This window comes from Hemitrygon akajei, chromosome 19, assembly GCF_048418815.1.
Source record: "Hemitrygon akajei chromosome 19, sHemAka1.3, whole genome shotgun sequence".
Taxonomy (NCBI): Eukaryota; Metazoa; Chordata; class Chondrichthyes; order Myliobatiformes; family Dasyatidae; genus Hemitrygon; species Hemitrygon akajei.
The window spans coordinates 63,931,680-63,948,685 of NC_133142.1; the positions used below are offsets into that span (position 1 = coordinate 63,931,680).

At 40.8% G+C, this 17,006-nt stretch overlaps 1 protein-coding gene across 5 annotated transcripts in view; it reads right to left on the reverse strand.

Moving 5' to 3' along the window:
• LOC140741998 (caM kinase-like vesicle-associated protein) overlaps positions 1-17,006 on the reverse strand; it is a 205,551-nt gene that overhangs the window by 84,157 nt on the left and 104,388 nt on the right. For all 5 annotated transcript variants that reach the window (XM_073072655.1, XM_073072656.1, XM_073072652.1 and 2 more), the window contains one exon: positions 11,191-11,265. In XM_073072655.1, the coding sequence (XP_072928756.1) occupies positions 11,191-11,265 (75 nt within the window). The remainder of the gene's footprint in view (positions 1-11,190; positions 11,266-17,006) is intronic.

A 17,006-nucleotide genomic window follows, 5' to 3' on the forward strand; every position in this document is an offset into this window, starting at 1 on the left:
CTGTGCTGTACAGTTCTATGTTCTAATTTGTTACATGTTGTACTTCATGGGAGCTTGCTATGCACAAACAGGCTCTTTGCTTTTCTCATGAAAAACTATAGCTATGCTTTGAAAACATCTCATTGCGAGAGAAGTGCAGTGGGAGATATGGATTGTTCAGTAAACCTAGAATACATAGCTTCTTGGATATTGTCCACAATTGGCTTTTCTCTTCGGGGCCGATAGAGAGTAGAGCTGTCCCCAAAGACAAGTACCTGGTAGCAGAATGATGGCATGGTCATAGACCTGGTGAAGTGGTAGAGTGATGACCTCTTCTGGTTGAAGACCTCCAGCAAGTCTGAATTTTCTGGGGGACCTTGAGACAAATGTGATGCACTGAGATTAGAGGTGGAAGGTTCAAAAGCTAATTCGGGTGGAATCCAGGGGTACTCTCAGAAGTAAACTCATGAGGTAATTCAGAGACATTTCTTTCTGCACTGCCTTGATCCACTCAGAATAACACCAGCACTTCAATTGACTCTAGGGTTGTGGGATGACAACCAGGGATGACCCAGAACGAGTGATATTCTTGGGAAGCAAATGAGATGGAGCTGAATTGCTGGCCAGTCTTAAGCTTAAGTAGCGTTGTTTGATTGTTGATCTGCTCTGATACCAAAAGTCTTCCATCCAGGGCCATGGCAACGAGCCGCTGGTTGAGATGTGAACAGAGCATTTTAATCAGTCTGAGGTCCAAAAAACTTCCCGCTGCATCTGAGCCAATAAAGGCATATAGGGAATGTTTTTGATCTCTCCATGAAAGTGACACATGGAGCACCACTCCACCACGGAGGGAGATGAAATGGGAGTGAGGCCAGCAACCATCACCAAACTTCCTATGCTGGATGGTCCCAGGAGTTTCCTGGCAGCTTGGGACAAGAGGTACAATAATGTTCGGCCTCTCCACAGTAAGTGGAGTAACCTCTCCCTCCTTCACTCCTGCAGCTCGAGTGAGCTTGGTCCAGCCTGATTGCATAGGCTCCTCAGAGGCTGGGATCAGCAGTGGTCAAGGAGCAGTCCTAGCCCGGGGGATTGGAGAGGACAAAGTATAGTCAGGGGCAAGAATCTTCAGCATGTTACTGAACCTACAAGGGAGTGTGCTATCTTTAATCTGGTCCTGTGCAATGAGAAAGGTAAAATTAGTGATCACAGTACAATTAAATTTCTCATACAAATGGAGGCTGTAATAGCTCAATCTAAAATCAGTGTATTATGCCTAAACAATGAGATTACAATGGGATGAGGGAGGATTTGGCTGGTGTAGACTGGGAACACAGGCTATATCAAGTCAAGTCAAGTCAAATCAAGGCAAGGAAAGTCAACTTTTATTGTCATTTCGACCATAACTTCTGGTACAGTGCATAGTAAAAATGAGACAACGTTTTTCAGGACCATGGTGTTACATGACACAGTACATAAAACTAGACTGAACTACGTAATTAAAAAAACAGAGAAAGCTACAATAGACTACAGACCTACACTGCATAAAGTGCACAAAAAACAGTGCAGGCATTACAATAAATAATAAACAGGACAGTAGGGCAAGGTGTTAGTCCAGGCTTCGGGTATTGAGGAGTTTGATAGCTTGGGGGAAGAAACTGTTACATAGTCTGGTCGTGAGAGCCCGAATGCTTCGGAGCCTTTTCTCAGACAGCAGGAGGGAGAAGAGATTGTATGAGGGGTGCGTGGGGTCCTTCATAATGCTGTTTCCTTTGCGGATGCAGTATGTAGTGTGAATGTCCGTGATGGCAGGAAGAGAGACCCCGATGATCTTCTCAGCTGACCTCACTATCCGCTGCAGAGTCTTGCGATCCAGGATGGTACAATTTCCGAACCAGGCAGTGATGCAGTTGCTCAGGATGCTCTCGATACAACCCCTGTAGAATGTGATGAGGATGGGGGTGGGAGATGGACTTTCCTCAGCCTTCGCAAAAAGTAGAGATGCTGCTGGGCTTTCTTTGCTATGGAGCTGGTGTTGAGGGACCAGGTGAGATTCTCCATCAGGTGAACACCAAGAAATTTGGTGCTGTTTACGATCTCTACTGAGGTGCCATCGATGTTCAGCGGGGAGTGGTCGCTCCATGCCCTCCTGAAGTCATCAACCATCTCCTTTGTTTTGTTCACATTAAGAGATAGGTTGTTGGCTCTGCACCAGTCCGTTAGCCATTGCACCTCCTCTCTGTAAGCTGACTCGTCGTTCTTGCTGATGGGACCCACCACGGTCATGTCATCGGCGAACTTGATGATGTGGTTCGAGCTGTGTGTTGCAGCACAGTCGTGGGTCAGCAGAGTGAACAGTAGTGGACTGAGCACGCAGCCCTGGGGAGCCCCCGTGCTCTGTGTGATGGTGTTGGAGATGCTGCCTCCGATCCGGACTGATTGAGGTCTCCCAGTCAGGAAGTCTAGGATCCAGTTGCAGAGGGAGGTGTTCAGGCCCAGTAGGCTCAGCTTTCCAATCAGTTTCTGAGGGATGATTGTGTTGAATGCTGAACTGAAGTCTATATGGTGGGACAGTTGAGGAACAGTTGAAGACTTTCATAGAGATTTTTTACAGTCCTCAACAAAAATGTATTCCAGTTAAAAGCAAGTTCAGTAAAGGTGGGGAGAGTCAGCCTTGAATAACTAAGGAAATAAAAGAAGGCATCAGAGTAAAAGCTCATGCATACAAAGTTGCCAAGAGTAGTGGGAAACTGGAAGATTGGGAAAACTTTAAAAAGCAGCAAAGTACCACTAAATGAGCAATAAAGGAAGGGAAGCTAGAACAACATATAAACTAGCACAACATATAAAAACAGATAGTAAAACTATTTATACTTATATAAAGCAGAAAAGGGTGGCTAAAGTGAATATAAGTCCCTTGGAAGATAAGGAGGGGGAATTGATATAGGGTAATGAGGAAATAGCAGAGGCTTTGAATGACTATTTTGTGTCAGTCTTCACAGTGGAGGACACATCTAACATACCAAAGAGAGATGCTATGTATGCGATGGGAGGTGAGGACCTCAGCACAATAGCTATCACTAAAGAAGTAGAGCTGAGCAAACTTGTGGGCCCGAAGATAGATAAGTCCCCTGGTCCTGATGGAATGCATCCCAGGGTACTGAAAGAAATGGCAGATGTTATAGTAAAGACTTTGGTGATGATTTACCAAAATTCGCTGAACTCTGGGTATGTCCTGGTAGAGTGGAAGATGCGAATGTCACTCCACTGTTCAAAAAAGGATGTAGGCAAAAAGCAGGTAAATATAGGCCAGTTAGTTTAACATCTGTAGTTGCGAAAATGCTTGAAGCTATCATTAAAGAAGAAATAGTGAGGCACCTGAAAAGAAATGGAATTTCCAGAAGGCGTTCGATAAGGTGTCACACAAAAGACTTATTCATAAGATAAGGGTAGTATCCCCTTATGAGTTGGTAGTGTATTAACATGGACAGAGGATTGGTTAACTAATTGAAAATAGAAAGTCGGGATACATGGGTGTTACTCTGGTTGGCAATCAGTGGTGAGCGGTCTGCCACAGGGGTCGGCGCTGGACCCGCAACTGTTCGTGATATAAATTAATGATCTGGAAGAGGGGACCGAGTGTAGTGTATCTAAGTTTGATGATGATACTAAATTGGGTGGAAAAGCAAATTCTGCAGAAGATACGGATGGTCTGCAGAGAGATATGGTTAGGTTGTGAGCAGGCAAGGGTCTGGCAGATGAAGTACAATGTTGGTAAATGCTAGGTTATCTACTTTGGAAAGAAAAATGAAAGAGCAGATTATCAAAAAATTGCAGCATGCTGCTATGCAGAGGGACTTGGGAGTGCTTGTGCATGAATCACAAAAGGTTGGTTTGCAGGTGCAGCAGGCTATCAAGAAGGCAAATGAATGCTGACCTTCATTGCTAGAGGGATTGAATTGAAGAGCAGGGAGATTATGCTGCAACTGTACAGGGTACTAGTGAGGCCGAACCTAAAGTATTGTGTGCAGTTCTGACCTCCTTACTTGAGGAAGGATATACTGGCTTTGGAGGTGGTACAGAGGAGATGCACCAGGTTGATGCCAGAGATGAGGGGGTTAGACTATGAGGAGAGATTGAGTTGCCTGGGTGTAGTCTCTGGAATTCAGAAGAATGAGAGAAGATCTTGAAGAAATGTATAAACTTATGAAAGGGATAGATAAGAAAGAGACAGGAAAGTTCTTTCCACTATTATGTGAGAATAGAACTATGAAACATAACCTCAAGATTTGGGGAAGTAGATTTAGGATAGAGATGAGGAGGAACTACTTTTCCAAGAGAGTGGTGAGTCTGTGGAATTCTCTGCCCAGTGAAGCAGTGGGAGCTACCTCTGTAAATATATTTAAGACAAGGTTGGATAGATTTTTGTATAGTAGGGGAATTAGGATTATGGGGAAAAGGCAGGTAGGTGGAGGTGAGTCCATGGCCAGATCAGCCATGATCTTATGGAATGGCCTACTCTTGCTCCTATTTCTTATGTAATAATCTCCTTCATCTATCCCTTCTCTTTACTGTTACTCACTTATCGAGTCACATCACCAGATCCAGAACACCCTCTAGATCCTCCACAAGGTCTTGGGCACAAGGGCATCCTTTAGATTGTCACTCGATACATTATGGAATAGAGCATTTTGTGCTTCCATATTCCAACCTTTGTGGTCAAGGAACAAAATTCTATGGAATCATTGACCACAGACCAATTCCCCTGAATAAGTTGTCCCATGTCCTCCAGTGGGATGATAGAACACCCTCTTCGAAGTCTCTGAGAAAAGTCTCTGCACTGGCATAGATGCGTGAACCCTTTTGCCAAGGCAAGGTCTCTTACAGTAGGGAGCCAGATGATATAGGCTGTCTTACTGCATTCCAACAGGTACTTGGATGGCTGTAACTTAAAGGCTAAGGATTATTGTACCATATATCCTTGGCATTCTTTGGAGTTACCATTATACCTCTCGGGAGTTGTATGTGTAGTGATCCTTCATGAGTATTGACAGAGTCTCCAGCTTGAACATGCCAGGAACTGGCGCCCCTCTGGCTGAACCTGAATCCTGCCTACTGGAGTTGGAGTGTTTCTAGAGGCTAGAGAGGATCTCCTGAAGCATGTTGTCATGTCTGCCAACAGTTGTTTCCTGGTAGCCCAAGGCAGGCACAAACTTTTATACTCTGCTGGGTTCATGAGGGCTTAGTCATGCTGTAACAAGAGAGCTATGGATGGAGATAAACCCAAATGCAGAGTAAGATCTAGAATTGACTCAGACTCAAAATAAACAAGATGACAAATAGTAGTACCAGAAATAGAACACAGCACAAGGCTTTTAAGTACAGAGTTTCCATGCAGGAATGTGGCAGGTGATAACTGACAGTCTAAGTTTTAAAGGGACAGCGGCTCCTAACCATAACTCCAGGGAATTGGAGAGCCAAAACTTGGATGCCTGCCACTGTTCAATTGGGACCGTGACACCTTATGTACATCGTAGCATCACTTTATGAACATGCAATCAATCTATGTATATAAGCTATCTTGTGAATTTATTCTTACTGTGTGTATTATTATTGTTGTTGTTCTTTATCTTTGTGTTTTATTTGTGCTGCACTGGATCCAAAGTAACAATTATTTCATTCTCCTTTACACTTGTGTACTGGAAATGACATTAAACAATCTTGAATCTTGAATAAAAGATGGGATGAATGTACGATTAGAGTAAATGATTGATGTGAGGATGGACTTTGACAGGTCAAGGGACCTGTGTCAATGTTTATTTTTCAATAAACACAGGATTGTTGAAGATTGTCTGCACTCATTATGCTTGAGTTGAAAGCACTTTATGGATTCAATTCCTGTAACATGTGTACACTCATAATGAAAGTAACTGATGTGATGGGATGAACAAAGGAAGCCCCCTATGCTATTAGTACAGTGCTGCCAACGCATGTCAACTGGCACTAAAGTCTGTGCATCAGCAAAGACAATTAAAGCTGCAATAAGATGCTGACATCTCTTGGGTTCTGGCCAGTGCCAATTCTCAACTAATCTTGTGATCAGAATGGTGATTAAGAAACTAGGCAGTGAGCAATCCCTGAAAATCCTTTCAGCTAAATGTTGACAGACTCTCAGCCACTAAGCACCCTGCAGTCTTGTCCAAATACAATATACAGCTTTGCTTCAGGTGCTGCTGTTTCTTCCAGCTTCCTTAATGCAAAGGATTATGAGCTCTTGGTTGCCTTCCAGAGTGATGACTGCATCAAAGCCTCCTCCGGGACGTTGGCCTATGCTAAATATTCCTCCTACAGAATCAAACCCTGGAGTTTTTAATACCAGCCAGTGAAACTGCAGAGTACAAAGTGTCAGACTAAATACATTTCATCTATTGGACTGCAACTCTGTTCTTGATATTCATCACATTAGTGGCCAGTAGGGGCACAACCCACTACTCACATAGATATCCAGCAGAACCTTAAACTTCAAATTATTAAATAATGTATTGACAACCTCTTCACATTAACCTCTTCAACTTCTTGATGTGACAATCAAGAAAGCTCACCAATACCTCTAAAGAAATTTGCCATGTATCCTTTGACCCTTACCTGTGTTTATAAATTTATCATAGCAAGCATCCTACTTGGACACATAACAACTTGAAATGGCAACTGTTATGCCTGTGATATGCAATAAACTGCAGAGCGCTGTGAACACAGCTCTGCACATCATGGGAACCAGCCTTTCTCTCTGTGTACTGTCTATACTACACACTGCCTCAGTAAAGCAGCCAGCATAAACAATGACCCCCACCCACCCAGGACATGCTCTTTTCTCCCCCTCTCCTATCAGGTAGAAGATACACAAACCTGAAAGCATGTACCACCAAGCTTAAGGACTGCTTCTATCCCACTTTTATCAGACTCTTGAATGGATCTCTTGTATAGTAAAATGGATTCTTGATCTCATAATCCACCTCGTTACAATCCTGCGCTTTATTGCTTACCTGTGCTGCACTTTCTCTGTAGCTGTAACACTTTATTCTGCATTGTTATTGTTTTACCTTGCACTGTGTAATGATTTAAACAGCATGCAAGACAAGCCTTTCACTATAGCTTGGTACATGGGTAACACCGACAAGTAGTTACTGATATTAAAGGAATGTATAAAATGACTGTAACACTAAAAGATGCAGTCTGGATTGTCAAGTCTGTGGTGGCTCCTTGTTGAGTGATTGATATCAGTTAGTTGCAAATTATTTTCCAATATGCCTGTTCAGTTCCCCTGTGAAAGTCCTAATGATGGTATGGTGATAGAGCTAATAGAGCTGCTGCCTCACAGTTCCAGTGCATTCTGTGCGGAGTTTGCACGTAAACACTAATAAATGCTTTCACAGGAACAAAAGTGAAGGAGATTGACTTGGAGTTGCTCAATCACCTTCTGTAATACTTACACATCATAACAAACTTGCACGCCATTTGATATGTCACCAAAGACTAGCAAATTTGTACAGATGTACTGTGGAGCACATTCCAACTGGTCACATCACCATCTGGTATTGAGGCTCCAATGCATAGAGTGTAAGAGGTTTCAGTGGGTTGTAGACTGAGCCAACTCTATCACGGGCACGCCTCCCCCATATCAAGGGCACCTTCAAAAAGACATGCCTTGAAGAGACAGCATCCATTACTAAGGATCGCATTCACCCAAGACATGCCCTCTTTTCATTTCTACCATCAGGAAGGAGGTATAGGAACCTGAAGACACACACTCAATGATTTGGGACCAGCTTCTTCTCCTCCACCATCAGATTTCTAAACAGTTCACGAACCCATGAACACAACTTCATTATTTGTGTTTTGCACTGTTTATATAGTATTGTACATTATGGTAATTTGTTATGCCAGCATATACTGCTCAACAAGACAACAAATTTCACAACTAATATCAGTGACAATAAATCTGATTCTGATTCAGAAACCTGAGTATAAAACCCTTGTGCTCACTGCTGATTCTTAGCACAAAGAATTCATTTATGTGGAAATTCGGAACTGGTCAAAGCAACCTGTAATTAATGAAGAGGATTTGAAGCAACAATCTTAGAATCAGAATCAGAATCAGATTTAATGTCACTGGCTTGTGTCATGAATTTGTTGTTTTGTGGCAGTAGTACATTGTAATACATAATAATACATTGCCACAGTAGCATGATACTGTTACAGCTTGGTGTTCTGGAGTTTGGAGTTCAATTTTGACATCACCTGTAAGGAGTCTGTATGACCTCCCCATGGAATTCATGAGTATTCGCCAAATGTTCCATTTCCTCCCACAGTTCAAAGATGTACCCTGTAGGGTAATTTGTCACTGAAGACTCAGAAGGACCTACTCAATGCTACATCACTAAATAAATAATAAATAAATAAAAATAAGTAATAAAAACTACAAATTATGATGGACTTTACATTGTCTCCATGGACTTTAGCAAGACCTTTGACAAGGTCCTGCATGGGAGGTTGATTAAGAAGGTTTAGTCACTTGGTACTCAAGATAAGGTAGTAAATTAAATTAGACATGTGGAAGAAACCAGAGAGTGGTTGTAAATGGTTGCCTCTCTGTCCGGAGGCTTGTGACTAGTGGCGTGCTGCAGGGATCAGTGCCGGGTCTATTGTTCGTTGTATTTCTATATCAACAATCTTGATGATAATGTGATAAACTAGATCAACAAATTTGCTGATGACACCAAGATTGGGGGTGTAGTGGATAGTAAGGAAGACTATCAGAGCTTGCACGGGAGCTGGACCAGCTGGAAAAATGGCTGATGTGATTTGAGGTCTTTGGGAGGACCAACCAGAGTAGGTCTTACACGGTGAGCAGTATGGCACTGAGGAGTATGGTAGAACAAAGGAATATGGGAATACAGGTCAATAATTAATTGAAAGTGACATCACAGGAATATCTGTTTGTAAAGAAATCTGGTGGCACATTGGCCTTCATTATCAATGTATTGAGTATAGGAGTTACGATGTTATGTTGAAATTGTATAAGTCTTTGGTGAGGCCTAATTGGGAGTGCTGTGTGCAGATTCAGTCATTTATCTACAGGAAAGATGTAAATAAGATTGAAGAAAATTTACAAGGATGTTGTCAGCGCTTGAGGACCTAATTAAGGGAAATGTTGAATAGGTTAGGACTTTACTCCTTAGAACATGGAAGACAGAGAGGAGATTATGAGGGAAATAGATAGGGTAAATGCAAGCAGGCTCTTTCCTCTGAGGCTGGGTGAAACTACAACTAGAGGTCATGGGTTAAGAGAAAAGGTAAAATAATTAAGGGGAAAAGAGGTGGAACTTCTTTTCTCAGAGTGTGGTGAAAGTGTGGAACGAGTTGCTAGCACAAGTGGTGGATGAAGGGTTGATTTCAGTATTTAAGAGAAATTTCAATAGGTACATGAATAGTAAGGGTATTGAGGGCTGGGACAAAGTAGATTAATGGCTTCGCACAGACTCGATGAGCTGAAGGCTCATTTCTGTGCTCTGGTGTTCTATGACTCTATGACACTATGTACAGCCTAGCATCACTTAAGCACATACAATCAATCTATGCATGAAAGCTATCTTATATATTTATATTTATTGCATTTTTATCATTAATATTTTGTTCTTTACTATTGTCTTCTTTTTGTGCTGATCGAATCTGGAGTAACAATTACTTTGTTCTTCTTACACTTGTGTAAAGGAAATGACATTGAACAATCTCCAACAATTTTAAACAATCTTAATGTATTGGTACTTGACACCCATTTTGAACAGACCATATGATCTCTCACCCTACCACCCCAATTTCTGATACAGTTCATTCAAAGATGATCTCCCCCATTCTCCCACCCCACTCTCTGATACAATACAATCACAGGTGATCTCCCTCACTCTCCCACCTCTGTCTCTGATACAATTCCCTCACAGGTGATTTCCACCCCCCCCCTCCCAGACCTGAATATGTTGCAATTCACTCACAGGTGATCTCCCCCACTCTCCCCACCCTTCTCTGATACAATCCACTCACAGGTGATCTCCCCCACTCTCCCACCTGTCTATGATCACAGGTGATCTCCCTCATTCTCCCACCCCTGTCTCTGTTACAATTCGCTCACAGGTGATCTCCCTTACTCCCCCACCCCTGTGTCTATTACAATTCATGCACAGGCAATCTCCCTCACTCTTCCACCCGTCTCTGATACAATTCACTCACAGGTGATCTCCACCCCACCTTTCTATAGAAACATAGAAAACCTACAGCACACCACAGGCCCTTTGGCCCACAAAGCTGTGCCAAACATGTCCTTACCTTATAAATTACCTAGGGTTACCCATAGCCCTCTATTTTTCTGAGCTCCATGTACCTGTCAAGAGTCTCTTAAAAGACCCTATTGTATTTGCCTCCACCACCGTCACCGACAGCCCATTCCACGCACTCACCACTCTCTGTGTAAAACAATTTACACCTGACATCTCCTCTGTACCTACTTCCAAGCACCTTAAAACTGTGCCCTCTCATGCTAGCCATTCCAGCCCTGGGAAAAAGCCTCTGACTATCCACACAATCAATGCTTCTCATCATCTTATACACCTCTATCAGGTCACCTCTCATCCTCCTTCACTCCAAGGAAGAAAGGCCGAGTTCACTCAACCTATTCTCATAAGGCATGCTCCCCAATTCAGGTAACATCCTTGTAAATCTCTTCCGCACCCTTTCTATGGTTTCCACATCCTTCCTGTAGTGAGGCGACCAGAACTGAGCACAGTACTCCAAATGGGGTCTGACCAGGGTTCTAGATAGCTGCAACAGTATCTCTTGGCTCCTAAACTCAATCCCACGATTGATGAAGGCCAATGCACTGTATGCCTTCTTAACCACAGAGTCAACCTACACAGCTGCTTTGAGTTTCCTATGGACTTGGACCCCAAGATCACTCTGATCCTCCACACTGCCAAGAGTCTTACCATTAAAACTCTATTCTGCCATCATACTTAACTTACCAACCCTGAATTCCACCCCTGAATCTGTTACAGTTCAATCACAGGTGATCTCCCCCACTCTCCCACCCATCTCTGATACAATTCACTCACGGTTGATCTCCACCCCACCTTTCCACCACTGAATCTGTTACAGTTCACTCACAGTTCCAGGAAGATGAAATATTCCTTGCGCGTTTCGAAGACATCCACCAGTTGCAGTATGTTAGGATGCTTCACCCTGGGAGAGAGAACAAAGGTTTGAGGATTGTCTGATGACACAGAAAGCAGGAATCTTATGTTCCTTAAGGACAGAAAGAGACAAATAAGTAGGGGAGGATATAAAACAGTACCTGAGGGGCAACTTTTTTGCACTGATGAGTCTGTGGAATGAGCTGCCTAAGTTAATGGTTAAGGCTGATATAATAGTATCATTAGTTGGCACTGGAATGAATGGGAATGTGTTGTCTATGCTTTATGCTGCACCGAAACAGGCTCTTTGGTCCACCTAGTCCGTGCTGATCTATTAATTTGCCCAGTCCCATCAACCTGAACCTGAACCAAAGCCTTCTGTACCTCTCCTATCTGTGTACCTATCCAACTTCCTCTTAAACGTTGAAATCAAACTGGCATACACCACTTGTTCCACACTCCACCGCCCTCTGAGTGAAGAGGTGTGCCCTCATGTTCCCCTTTCACCCTTAACCCATGACCTCTAGTTGTAGTCCCACCCAACTATGGAAAAAGCCTGTTGTCATTTACTCTATCTATATCTCTCATAATTTTGTATAGCTCTATCAAATTTCCTCTCAATCTATTCACTCTTTCCCTGTAAGTCAGGTCCTCAGATCCTGGCAACATCCTTGTAAATTTTCTCTGCGCTCTTTCAGTCTTATTTTCATATTTCCTGTAGGAAGGTGCCCAAAACTGCACACATACTCCAAACTAGGCCTCACCAATGTCTTATATAACTTCAACATAACATCCCAACTACTGTACTCAGTACAGTGATTTATGAAGGGCAATGTATCAAAAGCTTTCTTTATGACCCTATAAATCTGTGATGCCACTTTCAAGGAATTATGGAACTGTATTCCCAGATTTCTTTGTTCTACCAGACACCTCCATGCCCTACTGTGTAAATCCAACTCTGGTTTGTCTTCTGAAACTGCACACCTGGCTGCATTAAATTCCATCTGCCCTTTTCAGCCCTTTATTCCAATAATGTAAGAAAGGATACCAAAAGGTTTTTCAGATATATAAAGAGTAAAAGAGACATGACGGGATATCAGACCACTGGAAAATGATGCTGGATAGGTAGTAATGGGGGATAAAGAAATGGCAGATGAACTGAAGTATTTTGCATTAGTCATTATTGTGGAAGACAGTATGCAGAAATTTCAGAGAGTCGGGACAGAAGTGAGTGTTGTTGCTATTACTAAGGAAAAGATGCTTGGGAAACTGACAGGGCTGAAGGCACAGTGCTGAGAGAACATTTCTGAACCCTGTAGAATTTTCTCTATTTCTGCATAAATATGGCCTAATATGTGATCAGACCTTCAAGTAAGTCCTAAAACTAGACAAAGGCAACCCAATTAAATAAATACACAAAAACTTTATGCTTGTTCATTTAAATCGAGAAAATGTTCCAATATTACATGTATTTGTTGGAAAAAGTATGTGAACCTTGGCTTTCAGTAACTGGTGTGACCCACTTGTACAGCAATAACTTCAACCAACTGTTTGCATTAACTGTTGATCAGTCATGCACATCGGCTTGGAGGAATTTTCGGCCATTCCTCTTTACAAAACTGCTTCAACTCTGGGATGTTGGTGGGCTTCCTTGCATGAACTGCTTGCTTCAGGTCCTTCCCCAACATTTCTATAGGATTAAGGTCAGGACTTTGACTCGGCCATTGCAACAGGCTATTTTTCTTCTTTTTAAACCATTCTGTTGTTGATTTACTCTTATCTTTTGGATCATTCTCTTAATGCATTATCCAACTTCTATAAAGCTTCAGGTGATGTTTCTCTTGTAAAATGTCTTGATACAATTTTGAATTCATTCTTCCCTTAACGATTGCAAGCTGTTCAGGCCCTGAGGCAGCAAAGCAGCCCCAAACCAAAATGCTCCTTCCACTGTGCTTCACAGTTGGGATGAGGTTTTGGTGTTGGTGTGCAGTGCCCCTTTTCCTCCAAACATAGCAATGTACATTTCTGCCAAAAGTTCAACTTTTGTCTCAGCAGTCCACAGAACATTGTCTCAGAAGCATTTGTAGTGCATCCAGGTGGTCTTTTGCAAACTTGAAAAGTGCAGGAAAGTTTTTATTTGGAGAACAGTGGTTTCCTCCATGGTGTCCTTCCATGAATACCATTCTAGTTCAGTGCTTTTCTTATAAGGATGTATGAACAGAGACTTTAACAAGTTCTAGAGATTTCTATAGGTTTCTGCTCTGACCTTTAGGTGCTTTTTCATCTCCTTCAGCAATGCATGTTGTGCTCTTGGTGTGATCTTTGCAGGATGCCCACTCCTAGAGAAATTTTCCTCCATTTGTAGACAATTTCTCTTTCTGTGGACTAATGAACACTCAAATCTTTAGAAATGCTTTTGTAGCCTTTTCCAGCTTCATGCATCTCTACAATTCTAAGGTCCTCTGAAAGTTGTTTTGATCATACACAGATATTTATTGAGAAGAGCAGGTTCTGACAGTAATCTGACTTGGTGTGAATTTTTGATTTTCTGCTTCCCAAGTATAGCCCGGTCATTAAACGTGTGAAACCCACAATGAAGACTATTAAGATCTGGCTGGGAGGATTCTCTTGGGGAACTAGAGGGAGTAAGTCATATTTTGGCTTTTCTCCATTCAGTTTTCAATTTTTTTACCACCCTTTCACTATTTATATTAAAGTGTTTATAACACTTTTATATGCCTGAACTTTGATTTTTAATTGCTGAAAATGAATACCAGAGAGCAAAAGGCATCAGCTGAAGGCAAGGAAGCTGGTAATGAACGTGGAAGAAAAAAAGGAGATTCTAAACAACTTAAACAGTCTCCACTCACTTTGGAAGCTATGTCGAAGCTCCTGGATGATAAATTTGATAAAAAATGTTCTACTTTGGAGGTAGTTTTAAAGGAGATCGAAAGCAAACTGGGAGCTCTTAAGCAGGAGAGTGAGAAAAACAGAGGCAAATAGCTGAACTCGATGAAGCTGGAAGACAGAGAGCTCACAGATTGGATGCGCTGGAAAAGAATTTAACTTTGACTACTCAGACACTGGAACAGTATAAAGTCAAGATTATTGACCTGGAGTTGCAGTCGTAGACAGAACCTGCGAATAATAGGGCTCGGTGAAGATGTTGAGAGTGGTGAGCTTACTAATTTTTTTTCTCAATTTTTAATGGACGTGTTTGGCTCTGAAGCTTTTTCTACTACCCCATACTTGACCGCATGCATCGCACTCTGAGAGTCAAACCCCCTAATGAGCTGAAGCCCTGACCTGTTATACTTCAATTCCACTATGTGCAAACCAAGAAGCATTTAATTTGAATTGCCTGTCGGAAAGGGGTTATTGTACATGGGGACCTCAAGTTTTGACTGGTTGAAGACTAAAATCGCGAGGTGATGCGAGAAAGATTGCTTTTTAAACCGGTGATGTCCAAGCTTTATCAAAGAAATTTTCAACCAGCTCTGCTATTCCAGTTTGTTTAAGGGTTGTTCTGCCTGACAAATCACATAAATGGTTTAAATCCATGGAAGAAGCTCAACAATTCCTTGACGACCAACGTTCGATCCCAGCTGTCTAATAAATTGAATATCTCTTCATGTCTGTATTCATTTGGTTTATAAGTTAATAATCAGTTCAAAGATTTAGACTTTTGAAGTTTGGAGATTTTTGCCATTGGTTTGATAACACTCGTATTCTGTTTCAGAATATGGATGTTTATTATGCTTTTATGTTTAAGTTTCTTTTTTTTCCATTACTTTATTATTTTCAATTGTTTGTCTTTTGAAAATAATTAAGAAATTGATTTGGTGGTTGACTTTTTTTTCTCTGAAATATTAATAAGATTGTATTCCGGTGTTGTTTCTAGCATTCCTTTCTCAATGCTTTGACTAAGGTAGAAGCTTGCATTTTTCTCAATTTTTTCATGTCTGTATTCATTTAGTTTATAGTTCTGACTGTTAGGGTTTGAAGATTTTTCTGATCTGGTGACTGAATGTTTTTTTTCCTGAAATATTAATAAGATTGTATTCTGTTTTACCTTTTTAAGATTTCGCTTCTCAAAATGTTTTGCAAATATGGCATTCCTTTATCAATGTTTTGAGTGGGTGGTATTTTAAATCATTTTTTCAATTTTGGAGACTTGCCATCAAGAGAGTGGGGGTAAGGGATTTCTAGTTATCTTTCTGCTGTCTGTTGGCCAGTTTTCAGGTCTTTGTGGGTGGGAGGTGGACTATCTTTAATTTACTTTTTTTCATTTGGGCTGAACTGAAACTACAAACATATTTGAATTGTTGTAACTTTTGGTTCCCCTTTAAACCTTTTTCCCTCTTCCTGATTCCTGAGTTTCCTATGCAGGAAGGTTAACCCTTTACATACCATATGGTTTATTCAAATAAAATGGATAATATTACTAACTTTGTTTCATGGAATATGAATGGTTTGAACCATCTGATTAAACAAAAGAAGATTTTTAAAGTTTTTCATAGATTGAATGCTCAGATTATCTTTGCCCAGGAAACTCATGTGAGGAAGGAAGATAAACAGCGTTTCTTAAGGTTTTGAAAGGGACAGAAATTTCATTTTAATTCACAGGCTAAGGTGAAAGGTGTATCTATTTTTATAGACTCCTTGATTTCATTTGTTCACTATGAAACAATCTCAGACCAGAATGGTAGATTTCTATTAATTACTGGTTTACTTTATAACCAAAAAGTTGTTATGGTTAATATCTATGTACCAAATGTCGACTATCCTGAATTCTTTAAACATTTATTTGCATCTCTTCCTAATTTAAATGAATATATGTTGATAATGGGAGGGGATTTTAACTGTTGTTTGAATCCTTCAATGGACAGGTCTGCATCCAATCAGGTACCACTAAACAAATCCGCTATTCTTATTTGTTCCTTTTTAGTTGACTCTGGAATTTTAGATATCTGGAGGCTTTTACATCCTAACGATAAAGGGAGTTCTCATTCTTTTCTCATGTATATCATGATTATTCTAGAATTGACTACTTTTTTATTAGTTCTACTTCTTGATTAGTTCCATCTGTTAATGCCTGTGAGTACGATGCAATCGCCGTTTCCGATCATGTGCCCTTGAAACTATCAATCAAATTAACTGATGTAACTTTTAAAAGCAATGGTGGTTCAATTCTACTCTACTTCAGGACTTAAACTTTGTTAACTTTATTAAAGAACAGATTGCCTTTTTCTTTTCAACTAACTTTACAGAAGAAATTTCCAGTGGGATATTATGGGATACTTTTGAAGTATACATCCGTGGTCAAATTATATCATATTCTGCTGGATTTAAAAAATGAATTAATAATGAAATATGTACATTGGTTGATAAGATTAAAGAAATTGATCAAAAATATTCTGTTGCTCCTAATCTGGAGCTTTATAGAAAGAGAGTTGATCTTCAGATGCAACACAGTTTGTAGTTAACATACCCGATTGAAAATCAATTACTTAAAACTAAGAGTCAATTTTATAATCATGGTAATAAATCGGGTAAATTATTGGCCAACCAATTGAAAATTGCTTCAGCTAAACGTCAGATTATTAAAGTTCATAAACAGGATGGTAGTTTGATGGTTGACCATGACAAAATTAAAAAATCTTTTCAAGAATTCTATACCTCTTTATACCAATCAGAATTTCCTGATGATTCTACCATAATGCATGAATTTTTAAGGAAATTGAATATTCCGAAATTACCACTTAATGAATGTTCAGCATTATATGCACC